Source organism: Phalacrocorax aristotelis, chromosome 6, assembly GCF_949628215.1.
Source record: "Phalacrocorax aristotelis chromosome 6, bGulAri2.1, whole genome shotgun sequence".
Lineage (NCBI taxonomy): Eukaryota > Metazoa > Chordata > Aves > Suliformes > Phalacrocoracidae > Phalacrocorax > Phalacrocorax aristotelis.
This window is the reverse complement of record NC_134281.1, coordinates 49,593,064-49,605,261: the sequence shown is the minus strand read 5'-3', so window position 1 is coordinate 49,605,261 and position 12,198 is coordinate 49,593,064. Positions and strand designations below refer to the sequence as shown.

The window sequence follows — 12,198 nt, the reverse complement described above, 5'->3', positions numbered from 1 at the left end:
CATTAAGCACCCCAGCCTTTTCCGCATCCTTTGTCACTATGTTTCTCCCCACACCCAATAAACGATGGAGATTCTCCTTAGCCCTCCTTTTGTTGCTAATGTATTTATAGAAACATTTATTTATTGCCTTTTACAGCAGTAGCCAGATTAAGTTCTAGTTGGGCTTTGGCCCTTTTAATTTCCTCCCTGCATAACTTCACAACATCCTTGTAGTCCTCTTGAGTTGCCTGGCCCTTTTTCCAAAGGTCAAACTCTCCTTTTTTTCCTGATTTCCAGCCAAAGCCCTCTGTTCAGCCAGGCCATTCTTCTTCCCCAGCAGCTTGCCCCAGCCTGCTCCTGTGCCTTTAAGCTTTACTTCTTGAAGAATGTCCAGCCTTCCTGGACTCCTTTGCCCTTCAGGACTGCCTCCCAAGGGTCTGTCAACCAGGCTCCTAAACAGGCCACGTTCTGCTCTCCAGAAGCCCAAGCAGCAGTTCTGCTGACCTCCCTCCTTACTTCCCCAAGAATTGAAAACTCTGTGATCGCTGTGCCGAAGACAGCCTCCAACCATCACATCACCCACAAGTACTTCTCAGTTCACAAACAGAAAAACTTAGGTAACAGGAGTCATCCTGCTGGTTGTCACCGCTGTTGCTCCTGCGTTAGCTGTACTGCTCTAAGGCACACTTTGCAAGGGTGGCAGAACTGAATCCCTAGTTCCACTGCTCTGTTTAGGAAAACCATCCCACTCCTAAGATTAGGATGGATTAAAAGCTAGCAATCCCTTGTTGCCTGACTATGCCTCTGCTAGAGTTGGAAAAAACTGTTTGAGAGGAGTTTATTATTTATTATTTTTGAACTTTTGAGCAAGCCTTCTAGCAGAGAGGCTTCAGGACCTGCCCTGAGCACCCATTTACACCTACAACCCCAGACAGAAAACATGAGCACACTGATAAGGTGGTGCAGGTGCACCGAGGCCTGACAGAAGCTACGGCTGCACTGCAGGCTGCCTGCCATCACAGCTTTTTATTTCTGCATTATTATTGGGCAACACTAAGGTGTGTATTAAGACAGCCTGCCAAGATAAATTAAAGGTCTGCTGGCCCTTAACAAGAAACAGTATCCCCACCCTTGACTTAGAGGTTACAGGTGACACTGCACATTATGTTCACCTTGCTTTTGTCTTCTGCCTGAAGTTTAGATGCACTAAAATGTAATGATGAGCAGTCATGCATGGTTTAGACACTTGGCTCCCAGTATCAGTAGATGCCCAGTCCTACAGCACAAAGACCAACCAGGGATCTCTTCACGCAAGTTCTGTGAACAAAAGACCGTGCTGCCTCCTTTGGCAGCGGGGACACTCGCTGCATATTGTTAGTTTGTGCACTGCTGAGAAAACATATTGCCACCATTCAGCTGCGCAGGAACTCCAGCCACCACGCAGGGGAATGCTATACTGAAAACCTTCACAGATTTTTGTTGGAAGCTGGCCACATGGAGTTGCGGTTGTTACCGGGTGCAAATGCAGTGACTTTATCCTGAGGCATGCCGAGTGTTTAAGTCTTCCAAATAAATTCCTCCACACTCCCCTTAGGGATGACCTATCATCCCAAACAAGAAAACGCTTTCCCACCCTACCTCTGGACGAGGAAAAAGCAGACCACCTCCGCCACACTCTCCCTCCCCCTACAATTTAAGAGTTGTAGATCCATGAAATCAGGACATACACATGGGGATCATCCCATGCATCATTTCCAGCCCTGACTTCTCTAGTTTGAAAAAAATGAAAGATAAAGTTACTGAACACTTCAGGGATCAGCATGTATCATTAAGCCCTTTTGCTAACTGGTGTTTGGACCGTGCAGAGCCTTGATCCCTGACAACAGGGCTTCCATGATGGAAGTTTTGGCATCATTAATGACAGAATCGCTGCTTCTTGATGTAAACTGCATAAGGCTGCATGGCCAAATTCCTGCAGAAATACTGGAAAGTTGTTTTTTTGACCAGTTCAGTTAGGCCAGCCCCTTTTAGCAGCCTCCTTGCACTAAACCATTCAAAGGGCTTTATATTTTTTAATAAAAAACCCCACACCAATTGTTTTAAGTCACCTACAATGGAACTCAGGTTATCGTTCACTTGATGCAAGCAAATACAAATACTAATCTCATGAATAGTATAAATCAAAAGTATTTACAAGAAAGATACCCTCTGAATTCACAGAAGCAAACAGATTTGACTGAACTTTGCGCTTTAAGGAGTAACATCTAAAAATAGGCGGTGCCAGCTATGCAAGAATTTAATGAGTAGCAGCCAGTGTTGTGCTTCTGAGAGATCTGGTCAGTTTTTAAAGCATCAGAGTTACCAGAGGAAGTGAGTACAGGTCCTTGAGATCCAAAAATCTCAGGTTGATCACCTCCTCTTTTAAATAAAGTACCACATACCTAAGAAGAAAAAAAAAGAGCTCACCACACTGAAACAAAGAGACTAAAGCACACTTGGAGATACATGCCACCATTCAAGCACAGAATGAAAAGTGCATTTCGAAAGTCTAACAGTACATGCCATACAGAAGATATCACTCAGAAGCACTTATTCGCCATCAATTTCTCCACAGGCTAAGATTTTTGATAGATATTTTACTGTACCTTCTGGCTGTACAGATCAGAGGCCTGAGAACATAAAGGCCCTTCAATTATCTTACTGCCCTCAGCCTGTGAGACTCTTACAGGTATAGATATGGTTTCACCAGTGCCCATTTACGCTTACTTCATTACCAAAGACTCAACCTCTTCTTCTTGTAAGCCTTCCCTCGCTCTTCAGACACAAAAGAAACTTTTGGTCCCATCTAAAAACTTCAGGCAAACAAGGGACAATGCATTTCTTCATTTTCAGCACTGGAAATCCGTGGGGGAAAAAAAAAAACCTGGCATCAAACCCTTTTGAACAATGTTATTAAGCGTTATCAAAGTAACAGTGCCTCCAGGGACGTATTCCAGCCTGTTCCCAAGTACTGTCCCCCCAGCACCAAAACGAAGGGACACCACACACCTCATCTGTCAGCGCTGGAGGAGAGCTGGCAAGAAAAAAGGTCTCGGAAACTGTACAAGCAATTAAACTGGAACTGAATGGAAGTAGGTAAATCACTACCATCAAAGCATTAGAGTCACATAAAGGAACACAGGTGAAGAGGCTAATAAAAATGCTCCTCTAGAAGTGAATACAGCTGAAATATACGGTTTTCAATAAAGGCTTAAAAAAAGGAGACTCGGGAGAGGGGCTGCGAGCAGCTCTCCTCCTCCTGCCTCCTTCCACCTCCCAAAAGGTACCATAAATCGCAGTTATCCTACCCCCCCCCCCCAAAAAAAAAAAACCACCACCCAAACCAGTATTAAAAGATTTTTGCCCAGCAGACAGCAGCTTCAAGTCCCTAAAAAGTTTATGCAGGCATCAAACTTTAACTACAGATCTTTCTTTTTCGCCCCCCTCCCCCTCTGCAGATTCCCCCTCCTTTTTCAAACGGGAAAAGTCTGCAAGGAAGGAGGGAGGACGGGCAGGGGAGAGAAGGCAGGAATGAAAGGCGGCCCCGACCCGCTGCGAGCGGGGCGCAGGCAGGCACCAGGCTTCGGCTCCCTACCTGGAGGGTCCATTTCAATGTAAAATATCAGCTCAGTGGAATAGGGCATCATCACTTCCCTCCAGTCCGTGTCATCGCGGTCCATATCCCACACCGTGTTGTACATCGCGGCGGTCAAGTCCCGGCAGGTTTATAAATAAGAGATTGGCGTTCTCGGCTTTTAATGGCGGGGGGGAGGGAAAAGGGGGTGGGGGGAAGCCGAGAAGAATCCACCCCCTTCTAAAACAACACTTCTAGCAATAAAAAAATAAAAATCGCACAATTAAACTTAAAAAACCCCCACCAAACAAGCCACCTCAGCAGCTGCCCTGCAGGGACTAAAATAGGTAGTTATATATATAATATATATAGAGTGCTTCTTTTTGTTTAAAAAGACACCTTTCCACAGAAAAGCCACTTTCCTGAATTCTCTCTAAAAATCGCCATTTCCGGGGTATTTTTAAAACACCAGGCTGAAAGGGAAACAAAACCCGCACACAAAAGCGGGGAATAGGGTGGGAAGAAGCGGATAAAAAGGGGAGATTTCGGTCTCTGGATGAGTTCTTTCCGCCGGCGGAGGAGGAGAAAGGAGGGGGCGGCGGGCAACAATAACGGCGGGCGCGGGGCGGGCGCGGAGCCCGAGCGGAGCGGGGGGCGGCGGGGGCCGCTCGGCCCGCGGTCCCCGCCGGCTGGGCCGGGCTCAGCGCCGGGCCGGGCTCGCCTCAGCGCCGGTCAGACAGCCCGCGGCGGCGTCGCCCGCCGTGCCCAGCTAGCAGCCCCGTCCAGCCCCGGGCGGCTGCGGCGGGTCGCGGCCCCGGGCTCTCTGCGGCGACGCCGGCCCCGCTCGGTTTCATTTTAAGAGGCTCTGAGGGGCCCAACCGTCGCCAACCGCCTCTTGCCGAGGAGACCACGCCCCCCGGCGCCGCGCGGGAGGGGCACCGGGGCGGGGCTTCGCGCCGGCTTTTTAACCCCTTCGAGGCGGACGGGGGGGGGGTGTCCATGCGAGCGGGCGCTTCAACGGGTCAAAGGAGGGGGTGGGCAAAAAAAAAAAGCAGAAAGGGGGAACCGTCTCTTTTCACGCCGCAAAACGTGCCCAGTAAGAAAGTTTGGCACAAAACAAAAATCCATTTTCACCGCTTTTCTAGCTTTTCCCTGGCTCCTTTTCGCCACTTCGGCCGCCCCTCTCGCCGCCTTTTCCTAGCGACGCCCCCCATCAGAGGAGAGAAGGGAAGGTGGTAGGTCCCTAGGCTGGCCTGTCGCCAAGGGGCTGCTGCCGCGGAGCACGCGCGGGGGGCGGGGGGAGCCGAGCCCAGTTGCCAGAGCTGCTGTCTTTGTCTGAGGGAGCAGCGAGCGCCGCGATTGGCCGAGGGCTCCGGGCAGCTCACCCAATGAGCTGGCGGCGAAGCCGGCCGGCTCGATGGCGATTGGCTGGGAGCCCCAGTTACTAAGCGGGACAAAGAAAGGAGAGCGCTGACGGGGGAAAAGGGGGGACGGGGCTGAGGGGGCGCGCGGGGAGCCCCGGGTCCCGCACCCCGGCTTGACCGAGCCCTGCGACCCCCCCCCCCCGCTGCCGCCGGCCCCAACGCCACCACGCCACCGGTGGGGGTACGCCGTCTGCCCATACCGACGGCAGGCTGCACCCACCCCACGGCCGGCGCCCCGCAGCGCCGGGCCTACCTGCTGCGCTCCAGCCTGGGCCGCCCCCCCGTTGGGCATGGGGTGTGTGGGAGAGGGTCACGGCCCAGGCCCAGCGGGGGAGGGCCCTTTGCAGGTAGAGCCGCTGTCCCCGTCCCTGGCTGGGGCCTGGGTTGGCCGACCACCCCCCGCACCACGTCCCAGCTACCTGCCCTGCTGCTGCCGCCAGGTACATGGGCTCTCCTTACTTCTGCAGGTCCCAGGCGGCTGCCAGCTCTGTATTCCAATTAATAACCTGCGCGTTTCAGAGGGCATCATAACCATCCGCTAAATGGAGTGTGAGCCCCGGGGAAACCCAAAGCTCTCTCTAGCGACCTAACCCGGGGGGGGGGGGGAAGCACCAAAACAGATGGCTTCCTCTTGCAAGCTTTGGGATAAATCTGAGATGCAAACACACCCAAAACTGAACCTCAGCCTGCCTGCCAGCCACATCCCGATGGCCAGACCCTGAGCCCACAGGCACTGGCAGGAGGCAGAAATGCAGCCAGCTCAGCAGCCAGCCTTGGTCTTAGCACAGTGAAGCGTCTTTAAAGAAAGGCAAAATGACAGCTGTTGAGAAATTAAGGAAAAGCCCTTTCTGGAGGCTTCCAACCAATGTCGCAGGCATAAGCACAGACAAGCACCTTGATCTGCTGTGGAGATGTCAGGGAGCGTTAGAAAACCAAGCACCAAAGTTGTCCGCTTTATTTGCACTTTAAAGCAAGGAAGAGTACGTTATGAATAATTTCTTCTGCTCTAGCACTAGGTAGACAGCTCCTGAAAACATATTCCTGGCTTAGGTGAACCGGAGGGTGTCTGCAACATTGAAGAACTGAAAGACTATACCCAACGTAAGAGTATGTGGGAAGAGCTGGGCACAGAGGATCTGAAGTTTGCTGATGAATCACAACTTCCACGGCAAGCAATTGAGAGCAGTGCTGCTCCAGTAATAGAGCTCCTTGAGGGACAGACAGCTGCAGAGGAGCACAGGGCTTTGAATCAAACAACTCACTGTAGATAAATTAATTTTATATTCCCATCCACAAACTCTGATTAATCCATGATAACCAGATATGATTCCTTTTTCTAATTTTTAAATTAAATTTCTTGGATTGATACCATGTATCAGCTCAAGCTCGCTCAAAGTGAAATGCCCTCCTTGGAAGCACACCCCTCTCCCCTAGTGAAGTTTAGGTTGGTACCTGGTACAAACCATCAGCTGCCCGCCGACAGTGTGCGGGACAGGGTTGCAGAGCAGCCCTACAAGCGCTGGGCGGTGGGCACAGGTGGAGGTCCGGATGCCCCTTTGCAGACTCTGCGGAGCTGAGAAATGGGGCTGCTGTCCCCTACCGCAGCCCCCAAACTTGGATTAGCAGCTCTGGCGGTGGGGGGAAGGAGGAGGCAGGCTCGAGTTGAAATTCATTTTCCCCCTTCCTGGACCTCATTGTAAGTTCCACCCACATAAGACCTAATTACTTGGCTTTTATGCTGGCAAAGTGGATTTCATCCTTGCTGTTTCCCATGGTGGTTGCTTTCATTTTCATGGCGGCACTGATGGTTACAGCTTATTGATGTTTTCACTTTAGTGATTTGAAGCAGAATACATTTTGTTATTAGCACTGGTTTCTCTCATTGCTGCTTTAATCAAAGATGCAATTTAAGGCAAAGGATTGTGTGTAATGGTAAACAGTAGGATAATGCCTTGAGAGAACAGAATATTAATGTGTTTTTATTTCTCAAAACTGTGCTTATGTTATACCCAGGATTACTTGGCTCCCAACACGCATGCATGGGGCGCTCCCTTTCCTACCACACTGCCTGTCTCGCAGTAGGGGTGAGCGGCCGTGTGCATGTGCGTGCTGGGGCGGGGAGAGGGAGGCACATGTGCTGCATTATGCACTGCAAAATCCTCTCTGCCTGTGCGCCTCTGCTCCACGGGCACAAAGTCTGAGCATCCAGCATCACGGCAGTGCCCTCGGAGAACAGAAACAAAACCGGGAGCATGCTGAGCGCTCAGGGATGCTCAAAGTCTGACTGAGCACTAGATCACCCCAAGTTGGGAAAAACTACATTCAAATACTGAAATAAAATAATGGTGATAACGACAATGCTTGAGCAGGGGGGACACAGCGCTTGAGAAGGGGTCCTGGTGCCCCACGCTAAGGCTGAAAGGCAAGAAGCAAGCACCGCATCTGCTGCCTCCCCAATATCCCTGCGTCGACGGTCATGCATTTGCTTGCTTTCATTTCTTTGGATCTGGCAATTTGCATTTCAAGGCAAGATTAAATATTGAAGTTTTGAGCGCTTCCATGTGCTTCAGGAGGAGCCGAACGGACCCGTGCTGGAACAGGCTGAACATAGAAAAGCCATTTGTGCCAAACTGCTTGGTTTCCTCTTTGCCGAGCCATGATAATATGATATCCGACAGCTGAATGTAGGCCACAACAGACTTTTATAGTTGGAGGGGTGGAGGAGGGAAGGGGGCTGAATCCACAGTGCTGCCAGCCACACGCACTAAAATGATGAGAGATTTTTGGGTCAGACTGGAGGCTGCTGGCCACTCCTGAGATCCAAATATTAGCTTCACCATTAGCACAAGCTCAGGGCCTGCTGGAGGGGAGCTTGTAGAAGGTAGAGCTGCATTTGCGTCAGAAGGGACGACTCCTTGGCTGACAGTAAATGCTACATGAAAATACTAGCCTTGCGCTGCTCAGACGCTGGGACCTGTGGTGTATCTGCCATAACTGGCGGCCAGCTTCCCACAGGGGCGGCCACATCTTGCAAGTAACAGCACGAGAATGACCAGTTGCGACAGTCTGGTTTAGTTAAAGGATTATTCCTGCCTGTTTCTCACCTCCTGGTGCTGAGAAGACAAGGGAAGGCAGGAAAGTTAGTCTGCTTTGGCTCAGACGCTGCCTCTGGGGTCTCGGCGTGGCTCAGCGCAAGCTAAACTGCTCTGGGGCTTGCTGGTAAGAGAAGAGGTGGTGGGAAAGGCAGAGGTTCATCCTGTCTTCCTGAACCAGCATCGTGCTGGCACCACAGGGGATAGTGCAAGCACCATCTTTCCCTTGAATTGTACAGTCTGAGCCCCGCAAGTATCCCAGGACCACAGAGCGTTTGCCACCAGATTAGGAGTATTAACCCTGCGAGGGTGAAGTAGCAGGAGTTTCCCTCCCTGCATCCTCCTGCACCTTCATGTGAAATCTAGTGGGTGCTTTTAACCTGGACTGCACTGCCTCTTCTGTGCTTTGGAGTCATTTTATGTCCTAACAGGCTGTAAAACAGTTGCCTCACTCCACCCCAGATGTGGCCGCATTTCTGTGGTGAGGAAAAGCTCTGGCAAGTGTGCCCAAGTCGGGTGCTCTGGTTTGAAAATTACACATTGCGTTAAAAACCTGTATTAAAGAATAATATGCGGTCTGCAAAAACATTCAAATGAAACACTTCAATGTTAGGAAGTGTCTTATTTACAGCTGTTGGAGCAGCCCATGCCCTCTTCCCTCCCATGTCCATGAAGGAAAGGGGTTGAAATAGGGGCTCACGTAGCACAATGCATGCACACAGAGTTGAGCTTGCGAGGAATCATACATTAGGCATTTCCTAACTTAAAAGCACTTGGCTTCACATGGTAAACAACATTCTTTTAACATAGGAAATAACATTTAAAAAAAAAGCTCTTTTAAATAAATGTCTACAATGTAGGTTATTGCAGCTGGACCTAAGGTAATCCTCAGCAAGACTTGGACTGGCCTTTCCTCACTGCTCCAGACGTTTCTGCCCCAAAAACTGCAGGAGTAACGGTTGGGGCTGGAAGCGGAAAGCCGCTCTCCTGCGAAGGGAGAGGTGGTGCGTGTGGCTTTTGCAGCCGGACAGTGTATGCCAACCCCGTGCTCTGCCCACTGGTGTCTGGGGTGGACACGTCTGTGCCAAAGGGTGCCCAAGGACGGGTGTGTGATGGAGTGGGCACAGGCGGGTGAGGGAAAGGACACGCCGCGCTGAGCTGTGCTGAATTGCTGCTTTGGCAGACAGCACCGGGCCAGCTCTTTAGAAAGTTCACGTTCAGTTATTGTTTTGACAGGCTGCCAAAGTTTTCCTGAGGAATGCAGGCAGCAGAAGGGAAATGGTGATTTTCAAACTTTTTTTTTTTTTTTTATAACTCAGCCAAACCAGAATGGAATTTCATGGGAAAAGTGAAAGGTACATCTCTAGCCTCAGGGCATCATCGCTGCCAAATTTCAGAGGCTGGCTGCGAACAATGGAGGTGTCGGAGCATCTCCAAAGCGGCGCACACTTGCACGCACTCACGTGTGTTCATGCACACTCACACTGGAAGCATCTTCTCTAATGATCTAACAGCAAGTGCTCCCACCCTGCACCCAACGCCCCCAGAAGACTGACATTAACCCACAGCACTTAAAAAAAATAAAAGAAGCATCCATGGTGTGAAAGCAGAAGACAAAGCCTGTTTGCAGACGATGAAAGGTTTGGGACATGGCCTTAGGAGGACGCTTAGGTGCTCTCCCCAACCCGATCCCAGCCTGCAGCCAGCTGTACACGGCAATTCAGGGACCCTGCAGCCATGAGGAGACCCCCCCCTTCTCCCCCACTCTCGTCACTATGTCAGTCCCAGAGCCACAGGGTATTTCTGCAGGTCTTCCTACCCCTAGGAAAGGCAGGAGGTTGCAAGATCCCTCTCTCCTCCTCCTCCATGGAGGTGGTAGGGCAGCTGGTGAGCCGGGGTCCAGCACTGTGGCACCCTGGGGTCTGCGGGGCCGTGGAACCAGGCTGGGGAGCTGCCAGTTACCTTATATTTTCCAGTACGCTAATTTCTCTTGTCATCTTGCCAGTGACAAACAGAGAGAGTTAAACAGAGCAATCCATTAAAAAAGCTGCCTGACAGACCGATTGTTAAGGGTTTCAGCGATCCCCATTTACACTGGCTTGAAAAAAATTTTGCCTCGAGCAGCTCCAATTACAGAATTATCGGACCACACTCCAGTCCCTTTGTGCACTTCGCATCTCTGTCATCATTCCAGGCCTCTCTATTTAGTCGCTTGGAAATGGTGAGCAAAATGGAAGGAGACTTGTAACAAGTTCAGAGAAATTAGAGGGGGGAAAAGAGAGAGAAAAAAGCCGCACCCCCCCAATTCTAATGTCCTAAACCAGGACATTTTTGAAATGTAACACTGTATAGGAATTTAAAATATTTTTCACTTCCTCTATTCATTGCTTTAATGCACTGGAACTACTTGCTCAGATTTTTTTTTTCTCCAAGGAATGTACAATAACCACTCTGTAAATTCCTCAGGTCTGATTTTAAAAGGAACTGTATAACTTTTTTCATGGAGGAAAGAAATAATCCCGATACCTTCCTGCAATAACTCTTTTCTTTTTAATAAACATGGCAGTGCATGTTTTGATCACAGCCAGCAACGCAAGCAGCAGGAAGAGGAAATCAACGGCACATCTAGGAAAAGTGAGGTCTCATCCCTGCTCTGCTCCCATCCCACTTAGTGACCTTCAGGCTGAATTGCCAGTACGAGTTTGAAGGTGGCACCATTCCCGGTAGGCGGAATTCTGGAAAAGCCCAGATGATTGGTCACTTCTGCAAATGCAAAGCTTGAACTCTGTAGATTTGTTATTATGATGAATAAACCCTCCAGCACAATAGTTCTCCTGCCCTGGGATGCAAAGCTGAAGGTTTCCCTAATACTTCACCCATGGCAGAGCCAGGCACTGTCACCCGTGACACAGCATCTACGTGACACGGACGTTATGCCCACAACTAAACTGACCTCACCTATTTATCTTCCAGCAAACTTCCCCCTTCCTGGCCTTCTGAAAAATTTTACGATCCCATAGCTAGTGTTATCCCAGTACTAGTACTCTCATACATCCATAACGTATTACCCATGGTAGAGAAAACACTCCCGTTTTCTTGCAGCAGAGATTATCTTTTTGCCAGGGAGGATAAGTGAGCAAAGCCATCCCTAGCTACTGCTGGGGGGAGGCTGAGATCAAGGTTCAGTGCTAATGCATGAGTGAATGCTTGCTTCACTCTGGCCCTTAGCAGAAGGAAGTTTCTCATGGCTGAGTCCCCAGTCCTGCCATGGGACTGCCTTGTCCTCGTCCCCTTCCCTGGGATGTGGTGGAGCTGAACCATCACTCTTCGGGTCCAGGGAACCTTGCTGCAATGCATCCATACTCAGGAGCTCTGCCCAGCCGCACTAATGGAGACTCCCACCCAAGGTTTTGGGTGGAGATCGAAAGCGGGAGAAAAAACCCCATAACAACCCAGGGAGTTCTCAGGGGTATTGAAAAGTCATCTCATTTCTTATTAATCGCTTAGGCCAAGAATTCAAACATCAGCAGTGTGTTGGCTGGGGTTGTTTTCCTTGCAGTTATCCACATGCAATTCATGCCTTGGAAAATGACCCATTTACCATCATGCATTGTTGCTTAGCTACACGCGCTTTCCCTCTAAGTTTTCCCAAATGGAAACATGGCTCTATTTGCTTTGGAGATCATTTTCCCTGGCTTTCTTTGCTTTACAGTAAATAAGCGCAAGAAGAACAGCCTCTGAACGCTAAGCGGGGAAATAAAACAAACAGCGCAGGGTAGGGTAATAATTTAAAAACCAGCACATGAACGCGGTGCCTTCCTTGCCCAGCCAAGCTGATGGGCAGGGAGGGCTTGAGCAAAGGCAACTTGCAGGTCAGCTTCTTTAAGCCCTTTTTTTGCTGTCTTTTGCATTAAGGTTCTTCCCCTGCTGAGATTTCCAGAACTGAAGGAGGAATGTGGTTGAATAGTGCTGGGTTCCCAAAGAAGAATGTTAATTTCCTGGAGGACTGGTAGGACTTCAGGGCACTGACAACTCTGTCTCTGCTGACACGCTTGCCTTGTGGAGTCCCAGGCCTCCTCTAGAAACAGGG

The 12,198-nt window shown here is 50.1% G+C and overlaps 1 protein-coding gene across 2 annotated transcripts in view; it reads right to left on the bottom strand.

Annotated features, from left to right (window-relative positions):
• Window positions 1-12,198, bottom strand: part of PIK3R3 (phosphoinositide-3-kinase regulatory subunit 3) — a 77,554-nt gene that overhangs the window by 26,011 nt on the left and 39,345 nt on the right. The window contains exon 1 of one of the 2 annotated variants that reach the window (XM_075097752.1): window positions 3,614-4,150. The exons of the other annotated variant lie outside the window; for it this stretch is intronic. Coding sequence (XP_074953853.1) covers window positions 3,614-3,719 — 106 coding nt within the window. The 5' untranslated portion in view covers window positions 3,720-4,150. Of the gene's footprint in view, window positions 1-3,613; window positions 4,151-12,198 lie in introns of those variants that run through there. 2 annotated transcript variants of the gene reach the window in all.